This window comes from Salvelinus fontinalis, chromosome 24, assembly GCF_029448725.1.
Source record: "Salvelinus fontinalis isolate EN_2023a chromosome 24, ASM2944872v1, whole genome shotgun sequence".
Taxonomy (NCBI): Eukaryota; Metazoa; Chordata; class Actinopteri; order Salmoniformes; family Salmonidae; genus Salvelinus; species Salvelinus fontinalis.
The window spans coordinates 34,027,063-34,039,276 of record NC_074688.1 but is presented as its reverse complement, the minus strand read 5'-3'; the positions used below and the strand labels follow the sequence as shown (position 1 = coordinate 34,039,276).

General features: G+C 42.8%; 1 protein-coding gene across 1 annotated transcript; it reads left to right on the top strand.

Annotated features, from left to right (window-relative positions):
* Positions 1–2,279: 2,279 nt before the first annotated feature.
* Positions 2,280–6,918, top strand: LOC129822336 (E3 ubiquitin-protein ligase RNF186-like). The gene has a single exon (XM_055880550.1). The coding sequence runs from the start codon at positions 3,009–3,011 to the stop codon at positions 3,753–3,755; it is 747 nt and encodes a 248-aa protein (XP_055736525.1). The 5' UTR covers positions 2,280–3,008; the 3' UTR covers positions 3,756–6,918.
* The last annotated feature ends 5,296 nt before the right edge of the window (positions 6,919–12,214 follow it).

Here is a 12,214-nt window from a genome sequence, read left to right as displayed (position 1 = left end):
AGCAGCTTGTGAAAAAGGGAAAAGATTTCATTGCATATTCCTTGGCTGTGGATGAGAGCACCGACATTTCTGACATTGCCCAGTTGTCAATTTTCATCCGCGGAGTGGACTCCAGCCTAAGCGTGACAGAGGAGTTTTTGGCTTTACGTCCTATGCATGGCACAACTACGGGGCATGATTTGTATGAAGAGGTGTCAAGATGTGTAAATGAGATGGAGCTGCCTTGGGAAAAACTCGTGGGTTTGACAACCGACGGAGCACCTGCGATGTGTGGACACAGGAGCGGACTGGTGGCGAAGATACGGGAAAAGATGCAAGAGGAAAACGCGACAGGTGAGCTGACAGCTTATCATTGTATCATACACCAGGAAGCGTTGTGCGGTAAAGCCTTGAAAATGGAGCATGTAATGAGCATCATCACGCGCACAGTTAACTTTATCAGAGCCAAAGGTTTGAATCACCGCCAGTTCAAGGCATTTCTGACGGAGTTAGAAACGGAGCATGGTGATTTGCCTTATCACACAGAGGTGCGATGGCTAAGCCAGGGAAAGGTGCTTCAAAGATGTTTCGAGCTTCGTGAGGAGATTTGTCTGTTCTTGGACAGCAAAGGGAAAGACACAACACAACTCCGAGACGAAATGTTTCTGTGTGAAATGGCTTTTCTGTGTGACATTACGAGTCATCTGAATGCAATGAACTTGCAGCTGCAGGGTCGGGATCATGTCATCTCTGATATGTACAGTACAGTGAAGGCATTTAAAACCAAACTGACTCTGTGGGAGACGCAGATGCGGAAAGAAAATTTGAGCCACTTTCCCAGCTGCCAGACCATGAAAGAGAAGCTCTCTACCAGTGCGTTTCCGAGCGCACAGTTGGCTGATAAAATAGGTATGCTTGCCGCTGACTTTCGACGCCGATTTGCTGACTTTGAAGCACAAAAAAGCAGGTTGGAACTGCTCGGTAACCCATTTGCTGTTGACGTGGAAAGCTCACCACCAAACCTCCAAATGGAGTTGATTGACCTCCAATGCAATGATGCACTGAGGGCAAAATATGCGGCAGTGGGTGCTGCGGAGTTCGCCCGTTTCCTCCCCGACACAATGCCCCAGCTGCGCATCCAGGCTGCTCAAACGTTGTCTATGTTTGGCAGCACATACCTGTGTGAACAACTGTTTTCTTTGATGAACCTGAACAAAACATCACACAGAAGTCGACTTACTGCTGAACACCTCCACTCAATTCTGAGGATTTCCTCAGCTCAGAGCCTTACCCCGAACATTGATGAACTTGTGGAAAAGATGGGACACCACCAAGTATCACCCTCAACCTCAAACAAGTGAACATTACTGTGCAATCACATATTTAGAGTTTTTACTCAGTTCAAGTTTAAAAGTTAAAGTTTAATATTTGTTTTCACTGCATGTTACTTCTCCTTAAACAAAGTGTTGTTTTTGATTAATAGATTTTTGCACTTTATTTTATTGTATTTCAATCCAATTATATTTTAAAAATATTTCAGTTGAGTGGATGATAGAAAATTGCTATTATTGTTTTTTTCTTTGAAGTAAATTTAGCCCACTTTTGCTAAAATAGAAAATATAGGCTACTGATGGTGCCTTGAATACCGGTTTCTTTCATTTAATGTTCATGTTATGGGGATTTTTATATAAAGGAAATTTGTCTTTTGTGTCTGTTGAAAATTAAAGATTACTGACAGAGCCATAAGAAAATATTGCTTTATTTATCTGATCATATTGGAATATATTTGTTAGGTTTTCAGTAGGTTCAATTAGGTTCACTAGACTATATGCGTCATTTAAAAAAATTTCAATGAACATTCGAACAGTCCGGCCCTCGGCTTGTAGCTACATTTTTTATTTGGCCCTCCGTCCATTTGACTTTGACACCCCTGCTGTACTGCATTTGATTACAGTCAATGGGTAGCCTACCGTAAGTGAAAAACGTAGTTGCGTCATCCGGGTGTCCACTACAGAGGATATTTCTTGATAAGCTCTTATTTAGCTCATATTTAATGTGAAAATGTTTTACACAGTCCTGACAACTCACTTAACTATTCCTGAGATATTTACTAGAAACAGTTCGAATATAAAACGCATAAAAATTATAATTAATAATTAGGCTCCACACACTTATTTTCAAATGTCCATAAAATGTGCTAATTTTGATGAAAGCCATTTTTGCTTAGAACCAGGAAGATAAAGTTGTCACGGTCACACACCCACACCTGATATCACTGAAAAGCAGGACTGAATACAGTGTCTTGTATGGCCTCAGAGATACGGACCTGATGAACTGATGTACACTAGAGAGGACAACAATTCATTGCTGGTGTCTCAGGAGGATATAAAACAAAACAGTATGAACACAGGTCATGTCACAGGGGGACCAATATGAAACTTTTACTTTTTGACAGAGTCTATCGTGTAAACTCATGAGATGTTTTGATTTAATTATGGCACATTTCTTCTGTCTGGCATGATGGCAACGGACCTTGTTATCTCTACATCTCCTCTCGGTCTGACTCCCAGAGAGGACTGAAAACCGTGTATATTGGCCTCTCCTTTCAACCCGGGCGGTTTCCACCAACCGATAGGAAAGATAACAACCATGAACTCTGTGTCAATAGCCGCCTCACTGTCTCCTCTCAATGCGGGCTGAGCACAGATCACTCCGGCGGATGAACCAACCCTCGCATCGAAGAGTCGTCACGAGCATTACATCACCGATTCCACACCCGAAGCGTAAAATGAGACCCATGTATTTTTAACCAGCGGATCTGAACACTGACGATGAGGGGATACAACTGGATTTTCATTTTTTGACGTCGTGGGGATTTTACAAATGTATCAACAATTTCAACGTCGGCTATACAATTCATCAGAGAGATGATGGCGTTTTTATGAACGGGGATAGACGAACACCGTCATCAGCATCTCTGCCTGTCGGCTCCTTTGTGTTCGTAGAGAATGTGATCGGCGAAAGATGACATGGCAGAGGTAGATTCAGCATCCAGTGGAGCAGAACACCCGAGCGGCCTGGATACAGCATTCCCGTACGAGGAGTATGAATGCAAAATATGTTACAATTATTTCGACCTTGACCGTCGCGCGCCCAAGATTTTAGAATGCTTGCACACATTTTGCGAGGAGTGCCTGAACACTCTCCATCTCCGCGAGGAGCGTCCATGGCGCATCAGCTGCCCTATATGTCGCCACAGGACACCCGTACCGGACTATCGGATACAAAACCTACCCAATAATACCAAGGTAACGGAGGATTTCCCCTTGTACATTGACTCGGACCCTCTGCCTCAGGATGCTTTGCCCCTCTACCCTCCCCGGTTGCACCCCGCACTCGTCGCCCTCAGGCGCGAGGAGGCATCGGGGGCGTCCACGAGCCAAGCTACCCCCTCCACTACCTTGTCCACGGCCACTACCCTCTCCCAGGACTCGGTGCGCTATGGAAGCTGTCAGAGCTGCAAGCGGGTTGCCCTGACTACGGGCTGTGTGTGCGTGATCTTCTCCTTTCTGTCCATGCTGGTTCTGCTCTTCATGGGCCTGATCTTCGTGCACAGTCACAGCAGCCCATCCTCGCCCGCGGGACCCATCTGCCTGTCGGTGGCCAGCATCCTAGCCATGTTCTCGGTGGTCGTCACGTGGCTGATCTGCTGGTTAAAATATAGACCCGATCACGAGACAGGCCGCTCATCTGGAACGAATAGGCGGAACGCCTGATGATGAAGATGATCATGATGATAATATGATGTGTGTGATTTATGTATATACTGCTGTATACTAGCATTATATCCCTCCCTTCCTTTACTTTTTTAGAAATATATATTGTTCAGAATGGCCTTTTAAAAGTAGGATATAGCAAACACCATATAAAGGCCTTCACCTGCTCATTGAGTAGTAAGCCTACAGTAGCCTACCATTTGATAAATTCATACATGCACTTGTATGCCTACCAATGGTAGGCTCGTATGATGATGGGTAACCTTGCCTGAGACCTAGATTAACTGCCTGTTGCTCCCAGACTAGACTGGTTGAATGCACAGAGTTGAGGACCAGGGTTTGATACCAGCTTCCTGAAAAGTATACACTACCCACTATGCCTCTCACTGTCTCAAAACCTGTCCTTGAGAAGTCACTAATATACACTACACTATAAAAAAGAAAAAATTGACACCTGCCCGTCGAACATCTCATTCCAAAATCATGGGCATTAATATGGAGTTGGTCCGCCTTTACTGCTTTAACAGCCTCCACTCTTCTGGGAAGGCTTTCCGCTAGATGTTGGAACATTGCTGCGGGCACTTGCTTCCATTCAGCCACAAGAGCATTACTGAGGTTGGAACTGATGTTGGGCGATTAGGCCTGGCTCGCAGTCGGCGTTCCAATTCACCCCAAAGGTGTTTGATGGGGTTGAGGTCAGGGCTCTGTGCAGGCCAATCAAGTTTTTCCACACCAATTTCTCTATGGACCTCACTTTGTGCACAGGGGCATTGTCATGCTGAAACAGGAAAGGGCCTTCCACAAACTGCTGCCACAACGTTGGAAACACAGAATCGTGTAGAATGTCATTGCATGCTGTAGCGTTAAGATTTCCCTTCACTGGAACTAAGGGGCTTAGCCCGAACCATGAAAAACAGTCCCAGACCATTATTCCTCCTCCACCAAACTTTACAGTTGGCACTATGTATTGGAACAGGTAGCATTCTCCTGGCATCCGCCAAACCCAGATTCGTCTGTCGGACTGCCAAATGGTGAAGCGTGATTCATCACTCCAGGGAACGCGTTTCCACTGCTTCAGAGTTCAATGGTGGTGGGTTTTACACCACTCCAGCCAACGCTTGGCATTGCTCATCGTGATCTTAGGCTTGTGTGCGGCTGCCCGGCCATGGTAACCCATTTCATGAAGCTCCCGACAAACAGTTATTGTGCGACTTTGCTTCCAGAGGCAGTTTGGAACTCGGTTGTGAGTGTTGCAACCAAGGACAGACTATTTTTACATGCTAAGCGCTTCAGCACTCACCGGTCCCGTTCTGTGAGCTTGTGTGTCCTACCGGATGAGCCGTTGTTGTTTCTAGACGTTTCTACGTCACAATAACAGCACTTACTGTTGACCGGGGCAGCTCTAGCAGGGTAGAAATTTGACTAACTGACTTGTTGGAAAGGTGACGGTGCCACGTTAAAAGTCACTGAGCTGTTCAGTAAGGCCATTCTACTGCCAATGTTTGTCTATGGAGATTGCATGGCTCTGTGCTCGATTTTATACACCTGTCAGCAACGGGCGTGGCTGAAATATCCAAATCCACTAATTTGTCCACATGCTTTTGTATACATAGTGTATGTAATTGAGAAGTCACTAACGTAAGATATGTCAATAGTACAGTATCTGCTATACAGTGATTTGACGGTGATGTGAAGATAGGGAGAGGTGTCATTACCGGTATTTAAATTGACATAGTGTTTAGGTTACCAAGAGTAGGTCTAGAGAACAGGTGCCTGCTACATTCCTATTTCAAAAGTGCACCGGTTGTAGGCCTACTGTACACTTGTGTACATTTCTCTGGCCTTTCTGCTGCCTGTGTCATCGGATCATTATCATCTGCCTGTCAACTGATCATCCCCACCAGTTTGACAGACAGGGAAGGTGAAAGTAAGGTTCCTTTCCACCATATTGCTTTCAGTCTTGTTATCAATCACTTCAGATCATTGATGAGCTTCTTGAAGAAGGGAGGAGGCATTTCCTCAGTTTTCTAATGAGGTATTGAAATTCGTAACATATTGCACAAATTGGATTTGTAACATATCACATGAATTGCAAAATTTGTAACATATTATACAAAATGGAGTTGGATACAGTTGGATGACGTAGTAGGCTACACAAAAAACAGCGAACCGTTTTGGCTAGTGAGCACCACCTTAAAAACTACTGGCTGAAAATATAGTAAAACTCTGGACTGCATCTTTAATTGCCATGTGCTTGACAGGCTTCCATAGCAAACGGATTCCTCTAGTCTGTTGCCTGTATGGTTGGTGATCATCAGGGGGCATATCGAGAGAGTTGCCGTGAGGATGGCACAGTTTTTGCAATACCTATGGAACTGAGAGACTAAAATGAGATGGATTGGATTTGTCAATATTAGTCAGTAAGCCAGGGGTATTGAAATCAGGGCCTTGGAATTCTACCGTTCTGCACTGGTTCCGCTATAACCAGGGACTGACTGATTCAGACCAGCACATCATGATGAGTGGACTCTCTGTCCAATCAATGATATAAATCAATCACTTAACTACCATAGAAGGATAAATAATCCCAACAGTATTACTTAAAACCACAAGGCTTAGATTTATACAGCCTTGAAGCTATTTAATTTTGTATTTACTTTATACTGTATGTGCTCTGTGTGGAACAGACTGTTGTTTCCTGCCTCTTGGGTCCTCATCTTACAGACACGTCTTTTAGGATTCACATAAAAATATGCACATTTGAGAAGGCTGGGATATACAGAGAGTTATATACAAGCACTTACTGCCCTAACACATTTACTTTAACATTGCCTCACAATCAAATATGATTATGGACCTGGCCTCTAAAGATGGCCATGCCTGCTTGAATCAACCTGTCACTCCCCTGTCACTCCTCTGTCACTCCCCTGTCAGACTGTCAGTATAACCGTTAGAAGAAGCACTTTCACCCTCTTATTTGACACAAGTAATATATATATATATACTGTATTTTGTCTATTATTGTATTCATTAATGATGAATAAAAAGGTGATGTTTTTGAGTTTGTTCATTGTTGTTAAGGTACTAAAATGTATTTCCACAGATAAATGTTACGTATGTACTGTTTAACACAGTTCAGTAATAAAGAAAACATTACAATGTTTATGTGCAATGATTCTTTCTCTTAAAACTTTGAAATTAGATATATTGATGATGGGCATGTCAGTAGACAATACTTAAAGGGATACTTTGGGATTTTTAAAAATGGTATCCACATGTTCATCTCTCTGGGGAATTAGATAAAAGGCCTCATTGCCAAAATCCCGAACTATCCCTTTAAGAACTGCCAGTTAATTGTTGATGTTTGAATTATCATGGATGCAACAAGCCATAGAATAGTCCTTGGCAGAAGAGAGCAGTAACTCACTGCCCACAGACGCCTAGTCTCGGAAATCCCAGACCTAGGGCAGCAGCACGCTGGAACATTGGTTACATTGTCGGAGGCAACCCGTCTGTCTAGACTAACAGACACCCTCTGGTGATAGATACAACATAGACTTCTAGACTAGAAAAAAGGGTTCCAAAAGGGTTTTTCGGATGGGCTCATAGGAGAACCCTTATTGCTTCCATTTAGAACCATATTGGGTTCCAGTCATTGGTTTCATGTAGAACCCTCTTTGGAAATGGTTCTACATGGAACCCAAAAGGGTTCTTCAAAGGATTCTCCTATGGGGACAGCCGAATAAATCTTGTAGGTTATAGATAGCACCTTTTTTTAAGAGTGTAGATCATTTGCTGTAACAAAATGCATACGGTCATTTTGACACTACTGTTTTTGACACTACTGTTTTCTTGAGTTAAATTGTCTGCAGAGTAAATTAACACTAAAAAAATCCTCTCTTCACCCCTCTCCGGGCCCAGGTGTATACTCTAAGGCCATCTGTATGTGAACAATGCATAAGGACTTCAATCAATCAATCAAATGTATTTATAGAGCCCTTTTTACATCAGCCGACTTGCCATATCTGTGTTCCTGTTGAAACAGAAACTTCCTTTGCGGCTGGAAAAAGGTAATGATTAGGGTTATCAGGGTCAACCCCCTCTCTGCCCAGGATGAGAAGAATACAGCTGCAGGTTCACGGTCATTACACATTATGTCATATCTTCCACCAACAGGCAATCCACATGGCTTGTAACAACCGTGGTTTGAGTAACCTTCTATTCTGCTTCCAGTATACTTCCCTAATGCAGAGTAAACTGTGGCTTGGGTTGGATGGCAGGTAGACAGATGAGAGAGGCCTTTCCACATTAGCAAGTCAGGTATTGGGTTGCTTTGTTTCTGAGGCTAAACCCAGCACCGGCCATGCAACATACCTGCACCATTCTATGACCCCATGTCCCTCCAAGGAGAGAAAGAGAGAGAGTGGGTGGGTTTGGGTGCACTGCTGGGAGACTCACCTTAGGGCAGGTCTCGTAGACCGAGGAGCCATGGTGAGCTCTGGCTGGGGAAGGGGAGGAAGGGATAGGTTCACCTGGAGGGCACCTCTACCACCACCTCCTGGTTAAGGAGAGAGAGACCTGGATGATCAGGGGAATAGAGGGAGTTAGCTGAGCTTTATCCATTCATTCTCCCCTTCCCTTGTTTTTCTTCCATCATTCTTATATTTCCCATCATTTTCTCAGGGCAATTGAATTGTCTAGGCCTTTATGCAAGGATGAAATTCTGGTAGTATATGCGGCCCTGATCCAGAAGTTTGACAGCCCTGTGTTACAGGATGCTGTGATAACATCTCAGAAGCTGCGTCATTACTAACACCCCCCTCCCTCTCTTACCAACCAACTATTCATTCATGGCTCACATTTTTCTGTTTGATTAAACTTCATTTGCTTTCCCATATCTCCACTTGTCAGGGCAAACATGTTTTCACTCATTTAATCCTTCTAACATGATCCTTGTGCGTTCAATAGTTGAACACAGAACCATAAATAGCTATCAATATAGCCTTTGGTTGAACATAATTCCAACAACATCCCCAAATTCCAACATTTAGCATCATTGCAAACCAATTATGTGATAACTCATAATATGGTGTTAATTTATATTTAATTTAAATATTTATATAATGATAAACACTAAAACATTTAGAGACATAGTTAGGCATATTTTTATAGAACTTTGTTTTATAACCATCTCGGAGGTTAGTCTTCTAGTTAGCCTACATACATTACTTAATTCGATTATTGATCTATAGCATTCATTAAAAAAATATTGGACAAATAAGTGTTTATAGATTTGACTCTAACTCTGTAACTAATCTACAACTAATTTACTTCTCATCAAGCGAAATTTCTGACTTTGAATTTCATCCCCGGTAATGGATTAGACACGGAGATTCTGTGTTGCTTTCAAGAAGTCGGAGGTATGCATCATCGCTCTCTGTTTTCCTTCGTTCCATTCGTTTTTTTAGGGTACAATATCCAGTTTCAATAAGTACAAAGACCCCTGAAATCGTCACGTTAGTCAATTTAAGATGAATGTTTTTCCAGAATGTCCAAGAGGGATGACACTATTAGGTGTAAAGTAAAACATATTGTCATTTCACTAAAAGGTGAGTGTCTGGTGTTTTGGTAATATGACGTTTGATGTTCTTAAACTAAAATATTTAGATTTAGGAAAATTGTCATAATAAAATAACTTGCCACAAATCATCTTAATGCAGCCCGTCAAAGCCGTCCATAAACGACATCATCATCAATGTGATAATTATATTCTTTACAAGTATGATCTCACCAGAAACGTCATATTGGGATGTGGCAATATACATTTTCATCCCATCGAATTGATCTGTAAAAATGGTCGATTAAATAAATAGGCTTTTTAGGGAAATATAAAAGCAGTAGTACATCAATGACTATAAATATTTTTTCCAACAGTATTTCACAATTTCCCGTGTTCAAATAGGCTATTTAAATGTCAAGGGAATTGACAAAACTAATATTAATTTTACTGAATTGTCTTCCTCCTAATGGTTCAATGAATGACAATAATCTGCTCCTTAGCACGTGAAAGGACCCTCGTTTTCCCTACGCATTTTCTCTACCGCGCGCAACTATTGTCCACGCGCGTTCTAACAGAAATACAACATTTAAGTTGTCTTTTCAAAGGTACAAAATAGGCTAATGTTAATTGACTAAATCTAAAGCCAGTGGGATACATATTTTCTGCGTAAATAAGAGAAGTCTGATAGTGCTTACATTCGATCTCTCTGCTGTGCTCTCTTTTCTCCTAGGTGACCTCACGGAGTTGGAGAGGTGGTGGTAAAGACAAAAAACGTGTAACATCAGGTGCGTCTGATCCTTCCAACTAGTTGCTGTTGTCTTCAGGTGCGTCATGTGGAGTGTGAATTCGTTCAAATACCATTACAATGGCATACATTTCAGAATAACATTTTGTCATCAGAAAAAACTAAACAATCCTCAAAAGAGGGAGTAGCATGGAGAGGGAGTAGCATGTCTTCAACATCAATTTGGTCAAACCTATTCTGTAGTTGCTATTAGCAAGGCTACTGGCGCTAGCAGCAAGCATAGGCCTGTCAATGTGTTATTGGTATTATGTAATGTAGGCTATCACGGAGGCCCTAATAAAAGTCAATTTAGCCTGTACGTGTGCATATGCCATCAGGTCCCGCGTCAAAGGTTCAGCTGTTGCCACGATGGGCGAGCTATTACGGTTATAATGCACCTCGGCACCTGGATGGATAACGACCTCTGTGCTTCTGTGCATGACATATGCGCCCCACGCGCAAGCACCACTTTATGGAGAGAATAACATGTCAAATGGAGTGAAATGCGTGGTATTTGGGACGACACACAAAAAAAAATCCAATGCTTACAAAACAATCAATTATAGGCATACATTATTAACCAAATCGATGAAGAGAGTATTTACAGTATATACACTGAACAAAAATATAAACACAACATGTAGAGTGTTAGTCCCATGTTTCATGAGCTGAAATAAAAAAAGGCCCTGAAATTTTCCATATGCACAAAAAGCTTATTTCTCTCAAATTTTGTGCACAAATTTGTTAATATCCCTGTTAGTGAGCATTCCTCCGTTGCCAAGATTATCCATCCACCTGACAGGTGTGGCATATCAAGAAGCTGATTAACCAGCATGGTCATTACACTGGGACATTACGCTGGGACAATAAAGGCCACTTTAAAATGTTTTGTCACAACACAATGGCACAGAAGTTTTGAGGGAGTGTGCAGTTGCCATGCTGACTGCAGGAATGTTCACCAGAGCTGTTACCAGAGAATTTAATTTAATTTTCTCTACCATAAGCTTCCTCAAACATTGTTTTAGAGAATTTGGCAGTACATCCAACCGGCCTCACAACCGCAGACCACGTGTAACCACGCCAGCCCAAGACCTCCACATCCAGCTTCTTCACCTGTAATAAAGCCCTTTTGTGGGGAAAAACTCCTTCTGAGTGGCTGGGCCTGGCTCCACAGGCCCACTCATGGCTGCGCCCCTGCCAAGTCATGTAAAATCCATAGATTAGGGACAAATTAATGTATTTCAATTGACTGATTTCCTGAAATTGTTCCATGTTGCATTTCTTTTTTTGTTCGGTATATATACAAAAGTATGTGGACACCACTTCAAACAAGTGGATTCAGCTATTTCAGCCACACCCATAGCTGACAGGTGTATAAAATGTAGCACACAGCCATGCAATCTCCACAGTCAAACATTGGCAGTAGAATGGTCTTGCTGAAGAGCTCAGTGACTTTCAACGTGGCACGGTCATAGGATGCCACCTTTCCAACAAGTCATTTCGTTACATTCCTGCCCTGCTAGAACCTCCCCGGGCAACTGTAAGTGCTGTTATTGTGAAGTGGAAACGTCTAGGAGCAACAACGGCTCAGCCCAAAAGTGGTAGGCCACACAAGCTCACAGAATGGGACCGGCGAGTGCTGAAGCGCTTAACGCGTAAAAATTGCCTGTCCTTAGCTGCAACACTCACTACCAAGTTCAAAATTGCCTCTGGAAGCAACGTCAGCACAAAAACGTTTAGTTGGAAGCTACATGAAATAGGTTTCCATGGCCGAGCAGCCTCACACAAGCCTAAGTTCACCATGTGCAATGCCAAGCGTCGGCTGGAGTGGTGTAGAGCTCGCTGCCATTGGACTCTGGAGCAGTTGAAATGCGTTCTACTTCACCAGAGTGATGATTCACGCTTCACCATCTGGCATCCGACGGATGAATCTGGGTTTGGTGGATGCCAGGACAACGCTACCTGCCTGAATGCATAGTGTCAACTGTAAAGTTTGTTGGTCGAGTAATAATGGTCTGGGGCTGTTTTTCATGGTTTGGGCTAGGCTGCTTAGTTCCAGTGAAGGGAAATCTTAACGCTACAGCATACAATGACAATCTAGACAATTCTGTGTTT